General features: G+C 40.0%; 1 protein-coding gene across 5 annotated transcripts in view; it reads left to right on the forward strand.

Moving 5' to 3' along the window:
- DCLK1 (doublecortin like kinase 1) overlaps positions 1 to 13,525 on the forward strand; it is a 2,564,464-nt gene that overhangs the window by 2,370,321 nt on the left and 180,618 nt on the right. For all 5 annotated transcript variants that reach the window (XM_044073374.1, XM_044073373.1, XM_044073375.1 and 2 more), the window contains exon 16: positions 3,480 to 3,593. In XM_044073374.1, coding sequence (XP_043929309.1) covers positions 3,480 to 3,593 — 114 coding nt within the window. The remainder of the gene's footprint in view (positions 1 to 3,479; positions 3,594 to 13,525) is intronic.

The raw sequence follows: 13,525 nt of genomic DNA on the forward strand, positions 1-13,525 counted from the left end.
TTTAATAAAAAAAATAACTATTGACTAGACAATTAAATGCATGTTAAAATACAGAGCAAAGAGCGGCATACACTGCAGTAATTGTAGAGCAATTTCTTCTTAAATGTCAATAGCAGATTATTAGAAGACCAAATCTTCAGAAAAAAAACACACACACTGAAAGAACATGGTCATCAACAAAACTGCTAATCAACATAACATACCTCCAAACATATGAGTGCACACAAATACACACCCCCCAAACACAAACAGTCCCACCGACCATGCAAAAGTCAGCAGCATTTCACAAGCACCGGTCTTGATCAACAGCCACCTATCACACAGTCTGCACCAAACATACACACATTCACTACAACTTTCTTCCAAGCATTCAGTCCAACACACTAAAAACAAGCAATACTACTCTGTCAAGTACACACTGTAAGCCATGCCACCCACACACCTCTTTTCTGATCATTCAGCCCAACAGAAATAAAACACAAAACATTATACACTCAACAGTCACTCACCGTCACAAAACATAAAGACCTGCATAAAATCATACAGCCAACTAAACATTCACAACACTACCAATAGACATAAACACACACACAGACACAAAGTAAATGCTTTCAACCACTTACACTAAGCAATAAAACACACACAACAATACACTTTTGAACACTCATTCTCACTCATGTCAAACTTGCCTATAAAACACTTAACCACACACATACACACACACACACACACACACACACACACACACACACACACACACACACACACACACACACACACACACACACACACACTCACACACACACACACACACACACACACACACACACACACACACACACACACAGACACACACACACACAGACACACACACACACACACACACCCTACCTGAAGGTCCCATAGCGGCTAAAACACAATCTCCTCGGTCGCAGAGCAGCTAAAAAGCAGCAATCCTGAATTAGTTCCAGTAAAAGCAGTCTCCTCAGCCCGCACAACCTAATGGCTGGATTCCGGTACTCCTGGCTGGCTGGTTTAGCTAACGGCTGGTTTCTGGTTCTCCTGGCTGGCTGATTTTCCCCACGAGAGTAGGCTGGAGGCTCTAGCCTACAGACGATGCAGTCCGGTGTCCTTCTGTTCTATGCGGTCATCACCACACAAACTTCTGGGCTGCAGGGCAGAGATGCCTTTCTCCCCTATCCGGACTGCCTGACACAGCAGTCTGGAGTTCTGTGAGTACCAGGAACTCCAAGCATGCATGCGTGGAGTTCCGGGACTCGCAATTTTGGTTTTGTTTTATTTTCTTCTTTCTTTCTACAGGTGGGGGGGGGGGCTGCAGTCCTATAGCACGAGCCGCCCCTGGTAGGTTGGGGGAGGTGCATGTGTGTGCAAACATGTGCATATGCATATATCTGAATGTGTGCAAGTGTATGTAGGCTATGACTGGGTGCTGCAGACAGTTGGTTATACTTGAATGCTAATAGGTGGTAGAAATGCTTGGTTGTTAAATGATAAATTAATTGGTTGTTCCCATATCTCACTGTTTCTGCTACTCATATGTATCCCTAAACTTGTATCTCTGGCCTCATATGTAAAGACAGAGGGATGCCTAGGCATGTTTTTAGGCAACCAGTAATGAATACGTTCATAAGCATCCAGCTGGAATGTGTATGTACTATACCTTTGTCTGAGTTGCTTCTGTCATATCCCTCATTAGGAATTTTCTCCTTGAATACATAATGTGGTTTGTTAACATGTAATTAGAACTTAGCACCTATGTGTGAGTCTTGCAAGTGTTTGAGAAAAAAGAGAGTATTATGTCCTGTACAACTGTTTTTCCCTATTTTTTGGTTTGTTCTTCCTTAAGGAAAGTATTTACTACTCTTAAGGCTGGAAAACTACATTTCCTTACTACTAGATTTTGTTGTCTGTATATAAATATATATATATGTACGTGAGTATATATATGGATCTACTTTGCAAGCTCAAAGTTTTGAAACTTCGAACTGTAAATAGTCAAGACCATAAGATCGAAGTTTTGAAACTTCAAACTTATAATAAAAAAAAAATGTTTACATTTTTACAGGGGGGTGAGCCCCACTGCACCCCTCACACCCCCTGCTAAATAAATATACCAACTCCAAGATCAGACTACAGTGAGGAAAACGGTAAATTTCCCATCCTGCTATCTACGGCGATCTCCATTCAAAACGTTTGAAGTTTCAAAACTTCGATCTTATACTCTTGACCATTTGTAGTATGTGTGTGTGTGTGTGTGTGTGTGTGTGTGTGTGTGTGTGTGTGTGTGTGTGTGTGTGTGCGTCATAATGTGTACACACACACATATATATATATTTTATATATATATATATATATATATATATATATATATATATATATATATATCAAAAATCCAAAATGAGAAACTCAGAACTCTTAAGTATCTAAATGTATCAATATATATGAGTATATATTAAATGACAAAATTCATTAGTGTGCACTTACAAAATAATCAAACATTAGTGATCAAAATGTTTACTGTAGGAAAAAAAAGTAGAAAAGGTAAAACATATTAATAAGTGCTTTGTGGAACAAGCCCCTCCAAACACCCTTCCCAAATCCAACATTTTTAATCAAATCAATCTGTTTCTCAAACAGAATATTTAACCACCTGCATGACACCCATATATGTGTACTGTATATTGTATGTATGTGTGTATATATGTACGTGTTCCCAATTACCTATCTTCCCCATTATAGCAGCAGCGTTTGCTAGCTACTCAAGGAAGAATCATCTAGAGCCTGCCTGTGGTATAAAAATACCTCTGCAAACACTTCCATGCAATATCCTAAACCTTCTGGGAGAGCAAATGGCTGCAACTAAGGAAATTATTCTTTTGAGCTGGGACACAGGATCTGAATTACCTAGACATAATATCCTATTGGCTGCCAAAAAAAAAAAAAAAACTAGAAAATAAAAATAAAACTCTAAACCAATCATCACTGAAGTATTTGATATTGTAAAGGAAATAAAAGAAATTGAGGTGGGATCCTTAGAAAAGGAAAGGAGGAAGTGACATGGAAATAAATGAAATGTGTGTGAATAATACATGCAGAATAATATTTGGGAGGAGGGACTATCAAGAGAGGGAAGGAGCTAAACAAGTTCTAGAAAGTTAAGAGTGTATGAAAATTGTTTAAAGGAAAAAAATATTTATACTGCATAAAAATAATGAAAAAGTTATTCCGGTTTGTTTTTTTTTCTATTACTATATGTGTACCTATGTCGTATTTTAAAAATGGCATGTTTAATAAAGATGTTCAAAATTAAAATTAATTAAAATGTCTTTAAATTCAAGATCCAAATCATTGTGATGAAGGGCATATATGACTAGCTCGTACTAGTGTGTATGGGTACAGAATTGTTGCTGTTGTAGAATTGTGCAACCCATTGCTTCTTATTAACTTTTTTCTTTCAGGATGATGGACTGCCAGAGAATGAACACCAGCTCTCCGTGGCAGGGAAGATAAAGAAGCATTTCAACACAGGACCTAAAACCAATATCACAGCAGCTGGAGTTTCTGTTTTAGCAGTAAGCATCTGAATTACGAGGTTGGAACTGTGAAGGTGGTCTGGGGCATAATCTGTTTTGTCAAGCTACATAAATAGCGTACAGATTCTGGCATGATCAAATATAGAGCTAAAGCTGGTAGTATTTTCAAGTAAAAAATAAATAAGGAATGAGGCAAGGCAATTTTTATAATTGTTGCAGGTTGGCCAAACAAAGTGCATTCTACAATTGATCACTTGAGAACAAAATTAAGTCTTTAAACAGAAGCTATATTGTTAACGTAGAATGGCAATATGTTAAATTGAAGAGGAAATACTCAATTACTGAAACACAGACCTATTCATTGTGCATGTAATTTACATGGTTTACAGGCTGACAGTTTTTAATCACAGAGACAGTCTTTTAACTTAAACTAGTAAGATTTTCCTTAGCTGTGTGTGTGTGTGTGTGTGTGTGTGTGTGTGTGTGTGTGTGTGTGTGTGTGTGTGTGTGTGTGTGTGTGTGTCATTGTGTGCATGCATCTGTCTCCTTGTGTGTGTGTGTGTGTGTGTGTGTGTGTGTGTGTGTGTGTATCATTGTGTGCATGCATCTGTCTCCGTGTGTGTGTGTGTGTGTGTGTGTGTGTGTGTGTGTGTGTGTGTGTGTGTGCATGTGTGTGTGTCATTGTGTGCATGCATCTGTCTCCTTGTGTGTGTGTGTGTGTGTGTGTGTGTGTGTGTGTGTGTGTGTGTGTGTGTGTGTGTGTTTGTGTGGGTCTGCATGTGTGTGTGTGTGTGTGTGTTTACATGTGTATACCTATGTGTGTGTGTTTGTGTGTGTGTCTTTTTGTGTTTCTGTGTGTGTGTGTTTGCATGTCAGTATGTATTTATGTGTGCGTATGTGTCTGAAAGTGTGGATTTGACTGTGTCTCTTTGTGTTCGTGTGTGTGTCTGAGAGTCTGTATTTGAGTGTGTGTGTGTGTGTGTGTGTGTGTGTGTGTGTGTGTGTGTGTGTGTGTGTGTGTGTGTGTGTGGTTCCGGTGGTAGTTTAACATTTATTGTCCTCTTCAGCTCAACACATAATAAGGGTTGTTGTTTATATATTTAGTTTCTATTTTATGAACTTAACCCCCAGGATGCAATTAAAACTTATAACTGATCCACTCACCAGCATTTTTTAAATAATCACAACCCTATGGCCTAGCTATGGTTCTCAGTGTAATTATTGCAACACCTGTTCAGTTTGCCTCTTCCGACTGGTGATGGTTTCAGACTAAACTGGATTATTGTACATAAATTGTTTATTCTCCAAAGCCATTGAAACTGGTTTGTACTCTGTAGTGGAATTTTATAATCAGAGATGCTGCAACACCTGCAGCTGAACCAAACTTTGCTCTGTGTTGCATTCCAGAACACGGAGCGTTTGCAGTGCTGTGGCAGGCCTATCATCCCAGTGCAAACAGCAATGTTCCTTATTGAAAGTCATGCTGATATATCCTCTCTATGATAATAATATGTTTTGTTGGTGCAGTGACACCATATCTCTTTTGGTATAATACCACTATGTATGGTAACCATTTGAAATGCTGATAAGTTTTGATTAAGCACTGATTGTATAGCACATTATTGGCCACTGTGATGCAGATTTGCATCATGGTTTAGGGTGAACCACTGGGACCTGAGACCATGCCTCCACAACACCATTGTGTATTCTGAACTTGCTGTTATACCTTTAACGCATTTCTGCAAGAACACTTCACCTTCCCCACGTACCTCCCCCCACACACATGTCTCCTACATATATATAAGAAATCTGAGACTGCTGCTCTTTAGAAAAGTGGACTAATATTTCAAAGCATCACATTTTTGGAGATGGTATATATTTTTGCACTAAGCCCTGTTAACGTTTCATTGTTCCAAGGATCACACTTAAAATTGTCAGACATTCAACAAGTAGCTATCAAACTTTATTTTCCCATCCGTCACTGAAGTGATTTCATACACAAACCATCAGTCTGTCGATGCTTAGTGACTCCTAATTACCTAATGACCCTGGTTATCATATGCTACAGAGCTGTGCCAAGAACAAATGTTCTTCAGTATTTCACATGCTTTCAGAAAGCAATTTTGTCACACACATGCATACAGACACACACATACATAGACGCATACACTTCCCACACACACAAGCACTTAAAATTAGAACACTTAATTTCCTCTGATTTTCTCTACCATGAAGACTTCTTGACTAAAACTCTCTAGAATTTTCAAGCACACAAATGAGCATATTTTTTGCCAGTTTCTGTGTTTTATCAAACCAAATAAGTGAACTTTCATTAATAATAATAATAAATCAGCCTCTATCCATAACAGAAGGCAGGCATGGTGTGGCCATAATGCAGTCCATAGATTATTTCGATATCAAATGTTCTGAGGTCAAATGCATGAAAACAAATATATTATTGAACAAAAATGTTTACTGCTCAGCTTATGACGTGTATCGTGTCAGAGAACAAAACATGCATTGATTGGGTTCATTTATGTGATTTTTTTCTGAATGATGATTAAACCTACATGCTTCATTTCTCATTAGTTTAATCTGAAATCTCTAGAACACATGACTGGTGTCTAGATTGCACAGTAGTTTATAATGTGGAATTGTGAACTGCACGAATATGTAACTGTGATTCGTTCACAGTATTTGTACTGACAAAACTGATACTGTCTCACCATCTCTCCCAGTACCACTTTGCTACAATGAAAAAGTGTGTGTTTTTGTTTGTATGCTGAAACCATAGTTTACTGTTGTCTAAACGCATGTGACATAAACCATCATGGTTTGTTTTGAATAATAAGCTGTTTCATTTACTGACATAAATTCTGCATTTATTCTTTATATGAGGTTTTGACCCCAGTATACTGTCATAATGACCCTCATGCAGTTTTGACATCATATATTCATTTGCTTCTAATATGTAAAGCCATTGAACGTCCCAAGTCCAAATTCTCTCTTTCGTTATGGATTGTCAGCACGGTTGTCCACGAGAGATTTAGATGTTTGGTTTAAGCAAGAAGTAAGTCATCACGGCAAACTGGACTTCGGTCAGTTTTGTCTGCCTTGCTTTTTAAGTCTTTTTTTAATAATTAAGAAGTGGTACGCTCCTGTTAAAAATGATTTATCCAGCACAGCAGCAGCATGAGCAGTCTTACAGTCGACTAAAATGGTTATTGTATTGTGTGCCAGGAAACATCCCAAATCCTCACCTAACTGCAACCTAGACAGAGTTCTGGTTTCAAACATATTCTGCTGATAATGGTATTAAAAGCCATACTCTGCTTTGTTATTTTAATCCACAGTTCACTCAGCTGAAATTAATTTTGTTTAGCTGCATGTAGGAAATCGAATTATTGCATCTTAGTTGCCACGTTATCAGTCACAAATCCAAAACTTGTCTGAATAATCAGTTTCTACAGTTCACTCCCAAAATGCTCAGATGTGCTTCTTTTTGGGTGAACTTTGCATCCTGAAACCACTAACCTGGGGAGAGAAATTCTCACTGATGCCAACCTCTAATAGCTAGTGACCAGGCAAGTAGTCCAGGAAACCATTAATGGGCCTAGACTAAATTTCCAGTAAGAAGTGTCTGATCAAGTGACTTGCTCAAGGTCCCACAGTAGGAAATGAAAGCTGAGAGAACCAAACCTTGTACCATGGGAACGACAGCTCATAGCCTTAATCCCCTGCACCAAATGCATTATGCATGTATAATCACACTAACACTATGAAATCTAGTAAGCAAAGGAAAAGCTGGATCAGTTGCTCTTATCTGAACACCAGAATTGCAGGAACCTCCATTCCTCCCCACATTTTCTAAACAGTTTCAGAAATATTTTTTTAATAACCATTTCTTCAGACTGGACAGCTTTTCCAAACACTTTCAAGCAACATGAGATCTTTTACTGCAGCACCCTTGACTAATTATTCCTTGTCTGAGTTACTGCAACATGAAAGAAATAATATTTATTTCATTTACTTAGAAATTTGGCTTAGGATTCTGTTTATTTGCACTACTAGGCTGAGAGTTAGTATGTGTATCTTGAACATTTATGATGCTAAGCAGCTCCCTTGCTTATTGTACATTTCCCAAAATACAATGATACGTGGAATAATATATATTTTTTGTAACTCATTTTTAGTGCAAAAAATGTGAGTTAAGTTATACTTTGTTCTGTGCTATGTTTATTAAAAAAAATAACCGTTTCATTTTCATTCTTAAATTTGAATGTCATGTTATTCTATTCAGCATAATCATATTTATTCAAACTAGGACCTCTTTCCTTAAGTTTACCTAGCCATGTTGTTTATACCTAGCAATGGAGTACGTGAAGGGAAGGGCAACATATCACAAATGTCTTTTAGAATTTCAGCTATCTATATGGCAAAAGGCTTATTAAATACTTTTGGAATTATTAGGATTTTCTTTCAGTGAAACAACTGCCTTTCACCTCTTAATTTTAGCCTTGGTTCAAAGCTGTGGGGCTAGCTGTAGGAATATTGTTGTTCATATCTAGTTTGCTTAGTTCTCACCTCATCAGAAGAATTTAACATAACTCAAGTGTAAGGTGTGATGTAGTATGTGATTACTACCTTGATCCCCTGTTTAAAACTTGAATCTGCATGGTCAAAGCTCCACTAAATTTTATGGGTGGGAATCATGGAAAAAAAAACATTAAATAGAACAAATTGCCATAAGTACTTTAGTACACTACAAAGGACTTTTGGCAGAGTAACAGAGCGACTCATAAATGCCACTTAGTTCCCCGTACTGAATGTACAAATGGGAATAAAGAAGAAGGGGTGATTTGTGTTGTGAAAGAACCGTGTACTTTTGCAGAATAGTGGTGAGGCTTCTGTTGTACCCTACAGTATGTAGGCCAAATACTTGAAAAAAATGGTCACACAAGTTCATAGGGCCAAAAGTATTTACCAGGCTATTTATCTGTGAGGACCTTTAGCAGCCTGGCCATGTATTCTCACTGAGTTTCTAGCCTTAGTAGTTTAGTACCAAAGCCCCTATATTTTGTGAGAAACTTTTATAACCCTGGGTGAGATAATCCTTTAGTACTGTGCAAAAACCGTTTGTATAGTAAATGTAAATAACCATAACTCTGGAGCAAGTATTTACATGTTTCTGCTGTCCATAGGGCTCAAGGGTGCTGCATCCAGACTGCATTTAAATAAAGTAAGATATGTACTTATTGTGATAGGGAGAGAAAGGGTGTTCCAAGCAGTGGTATTCCCTTTGAGACATATCTATCCTTCTAGCATGTTCTATTTAAATTGCAGTAGAGATTGACATCTCTAGAGTAGGTGTTTGTGCCACTATTGGACATAGATGGCCTGAAGAGATGGAGTTGGTGGGGCCTCTCTTTGTGAGGCACAGATCTCCCCTTAACATCCTGTAGGACACTACAAAAGAGGGCTTTGAGGTGGTCAGATGGCATTTGTGATTTAGTCCCATGGTTTTCTTAGTGGGAAAACAAGTTGAGTCAGTTGGAGGAGTACATGCCAAATGGTGAATTATATTGAATGATTTCCCTAATGACTGCAGTGTATAGTAGAATGATCACCTCCTTAGATTTGGATGTCATGCCCCTAATAATAAGCTGTGCTGTAAAGAAGGACTTCATAGCAATAGTCAATATATGTTCATAGGTGTTTACTAGGCTAATGACCACAATGGCCTTTTTAAGCCTAGCCATGCATCCCAAATCTCTAACAAGTTCTGGTACCCTTGATAAGTATAACCAGGGGCTTAGAAGATGAAACATTTATAAGCAGGGGCTGGGAGATGAACCATTTACAGGCTGCCTGTGTCCATTAGAGACATACAGTAGGTTCCAAACTAGGGATGAATTTCCTGTTCCCCAACCAATTGTCAAGTCACACTGCAATTGGGTTAGGGAGGAAATCTGCTTCACATGGATGGAGAGCCTTTCCAGAGATGGTATCCCAGGTCTCTCTCTTCTGGGTCAATTTTTGGCAGTGCATTGTAAATGTGATAGTTGTGTAAGACATCTTGCTTGCTGAAGTATACAATTATGCACTTTTTGGTATTTAGTTTTTGGACATGGTTTTGAAACCAACTATTTGTTTGCAACAGACCTTCCTGAAGGAAGTTGGTGTCTTCTTGAGAGTTTATGATGGCATCAGATTTTCTGTCATCAGCAGACTTTATCAGCCATCAACTTCAACATTTGCCTTGAAGTCTGAGAAGTAGACACCAAAAAGGAATGGGCCAAAGACTGAGCTCTGGGGTACTCTGCTAGTGACAGGTCTCTTGTGGAGGTAACTCTACCTACCTTAATTTCTTGGGTTCTGTATGTGACACAATTTTCTCTCCAGTGAGGCACTGGTAAGGGCGCTGGTAATGGAACTACAGCTGACTGCTGACTATCCAGTGAGGCCCTGGTATTGGCACTACAGCTGACTGCTGCCTATCCAGTGAGGCCCTGATAATGGCACAACAGCTGACTGCTGCCTATCCAGTGAGGCCCTAGTAATGGCACTATAGCTAACTGCTGCCTATCCAGTGAGGCCCTGGTAATGGCACTACAGCTGACTGCTGCCTATCCAGTGAGGCCCTGGTATTGGCACTACAGCTGACTGATGACTATCCAGTGAGGCCCTGGTAATGGCACTACAGCTGACTGCTGACTATCCAGTGAGGCCCTGATAATGGCACTACAACTGACTGCTGACTATCCAGTGAGGCCCTGGTAATGGCACTACAGCTAACTGCTGCCTATCCAGTGAGGCCCTGGTAATGGCACTACAGCTGACTGCTGACTATCCAGTGAGGCCCTGGTAATGGCACTACAGCTGACTGCTGACTATCCAGTGAGGCCCTGGTAATGGCACTACAACTGACTGCTGACTATCCAGTGAGGCCCTGGTAATGGCACTACAACTGACTGTTGACTATCCAGTGAGGCCCTGGTAATGGCACTACAGCTAACTGCTGCCTATCCAGTGAGGCCCTGGTATTGGCACTACAACTGACTGATGACTATCCAGTGAGGCCCTGGTAATGGCACAACAGCTGACTGCTGCCTATCCAGTGAGGCCCTGGTAATGGCACTACAGCTGACTGCTGACTATCCAGTGAGGCCCTGGTAATGGCACTACAACTGACTGCTGACTATCCAGTGAGGCCCTGGTAATGGCACTACAGCTGACTGCTGACTATCCAGTGAGGCCCTGGTATTGGCACTACAACTGACTGATGACTATCCAGTGAGGCCCTGGTATTGGCACTACAACTGACTGATGACTATCCAGTGAGGCCCTGGTAATGGCACTACAGCTGACTGCTGATTATCCAGTGAGGCCCTAGTAATGGCATTACAGCTGACTGCTGCCTATCCAGTGAGGCCCTAGTAATGGTACTATAGCTAACTGCTGCCTATCCAGTGAGGCCCTGGTAATGACACTACAGCTGGCTGCTGCCTATCCAGTGAGGCCCTGGTAATAGCACTACAGCTAACTGCTGCCTATCCAGTGAGACCCTGGTAGAGGCACTACAGTTGACTGCTGCCTATCCAGTGAGGCCCTGGTAATGGCACAACAGCTGACTGCTGCCTATCCAGTGAGGCTCTGGTAATGGCACTACAGCTGACTGCATTACTTACTTTTCAGGTGTAAAACATTGTAATGAGACCTTAACAGAAGAGCATTTCTTTCATGAAAACTCTTCACTCAGAGGTCTAGCAATTGCTTAATTCATTGGAGAGCACACCTACACCTATGGGAACTTCGTCAACTCTGCACCCCATCCTTACTACTGTAGCAAGGCATCCCAGCATGCTTTGTCCATAACAGCACTCTGCCAAGTGTTTGGTGCCTTTGTGATGACAGTATGCTGATGGTATGCAAATTAGCTACATAAGCAGTATATGTAAGAATCATTCAGATACTGCAAAGCAATTCAGAAGGAGAATAGGAGGTGAGAATGTCCACATTAAAAATTAAGTTCCTCTTGTAGAGAATGGAGGACAAACCCTGGACAGGGGGCACATATGTAACTATGCTACTCTCTGAGAGATAGAAGTCAAAGACAATGAGCTCTCTACTAAATACACATTGCAGTATATTCAGCCTATGCATTATAGTTATTTTATTGGTGTGCAGCAATATGTTGGCCACGGAGCCTAAATGCATACTTGCCACACTGTGTGGAAATTCATCTTCCCCAGCCGGATATCATAGTGACATTTGTAGCTACTCCACTAGGAAAAATTTAATTATTACTGCATAAGCAGCTAGAGCTACATGAAATGGTCCATAGTGGGTCTATATCTCATAATGCATTTTGTGTCATGCCATGTATAATTCTCATACTGCTAGGATTGTTACCCAACAGTCTGTCCTCAGACTTGCTCAGTCCAACAACCTCTGACTAGCTGGGATTGCAGGCACGTGATACAATGCCCTCTTCTGGTGGCATAACTACTGCGCCCTGAATACTGGTCCCTACTTAGCTAAAGCGTGTGTTACTTCATGAAAAAAAAAAACTTTGTTGTATGTAAAGGACAGGCCTCATTCTATTTGAGCTCTTATTTTGCTACAGCAGATGCCACTGTTCTGCATATGCTAAGCTTTAATTCACACTGGAGAAAAAAATGTGCAGCCTGCTAGTATCAGCCTTTCAAGACCAATGCAGAGAATTTTGACAGAATTTGCAGGGAATCCAGAAACTTGTAAAATGGGGGAGTATACACTAGAAATTAGAACTTTATTGGGATCAGGAAAAGCCAGATCCAAAAATAAAAGGCAAACAGCTAATCTATATGTAGCACTTGAAACACACCTATCAGTATGCAATACAAAACATCACCCAATACTGCTCATCAGAGGTACATATAGTAAAACATGCTTCATTAGGTACAAAATAATGAAAGACAGTGGTTTTATGGACATGGACTGATGACCATCTGGTCATGCTTTAACAATCAGAACACAATTAGCAGAATTTGTTTCTACCCATAGGCCATGTCCATGACAGGCAGTCACCATAGTATCACAGTTTGTGCAAGACCGCTTTGTACTTTCATGGGGAGTTTCTCCGTACCCCACTGTTATGTAACTGTGGAGTTAGTATATATTAGGGGTATGTGGGCAGGCTGCAAAAATATAGCATATATCAGGGGTGTGTGGTCAGGCTGCAAAAATATAGTATATATCAGGGGTGTGTGGGCAGACTGTAAAAATATAGTATATATCTGGGGTATATGGGCAGGCTGCAAAAATGTAGTATAAATCGGGGCATGTGGGCAGGCTGCAGAAATATAGTATATATCAGGGTATGTCGGCAGGCTTCAAAAATACTTATGTCAGTCTGTGCATGTGTGTTTAGACAAACTGTGCATACAGCTCACCGGCTCTGATAAAGCACCTGTTTCTGAGTGATTTTGTTTTGAACATTCATAACAGAAAGAAACTGCGGACACTTGATGTAAGGCCGGATTCATGAACACTAACACTGTGTACATCATTCTGAGTGAACAGACAACACAAGCATAACTCCTAACATCTTCCTAATTTTAGTTTTCCTACTGATTTCTTTGCAGACTTAAATATCAAGGGGGATTCATAACAGTTGTCCCAAAGACAATGTGCTGTCCATTCACAATGTGCTGTCCATTCACTCAGAATTATAGCGCAAACAATGCTGTGTGGGTGTTCTTGAATACAGACCATGTACACTTAGTGCAGGCATTTATGAATCCAGCCTAATATGCAAAACAAACTTGTATTTTATGCAGGGACACAGCATCCTGCACCACTCATTTGGGGACGATACTTTTAATTGCCTTATTTTAATAATGTACCTCATCATTGTCATCAAAGTCATCATTGACTTTGAAGAAAAAACAGAGCAAAGCTTGGTGAATTCTCTTTCATACTGTTGCCAT

This window comes from Protopterus annectens, chromosome 5.part1, assembly GCF_019279795.1.
Source record: "Protopterus annectens isolate FY-2018-M chromosome 5.part1, PAN1.0, whole genome shotgun sequence".
Taxonomy (NCBI): domain Eukaryota; kingdom Metazoa; phylum Chordata; order Ceratodontiformes; family Protopteridae; genus Protopterus; species Protopterus annectens.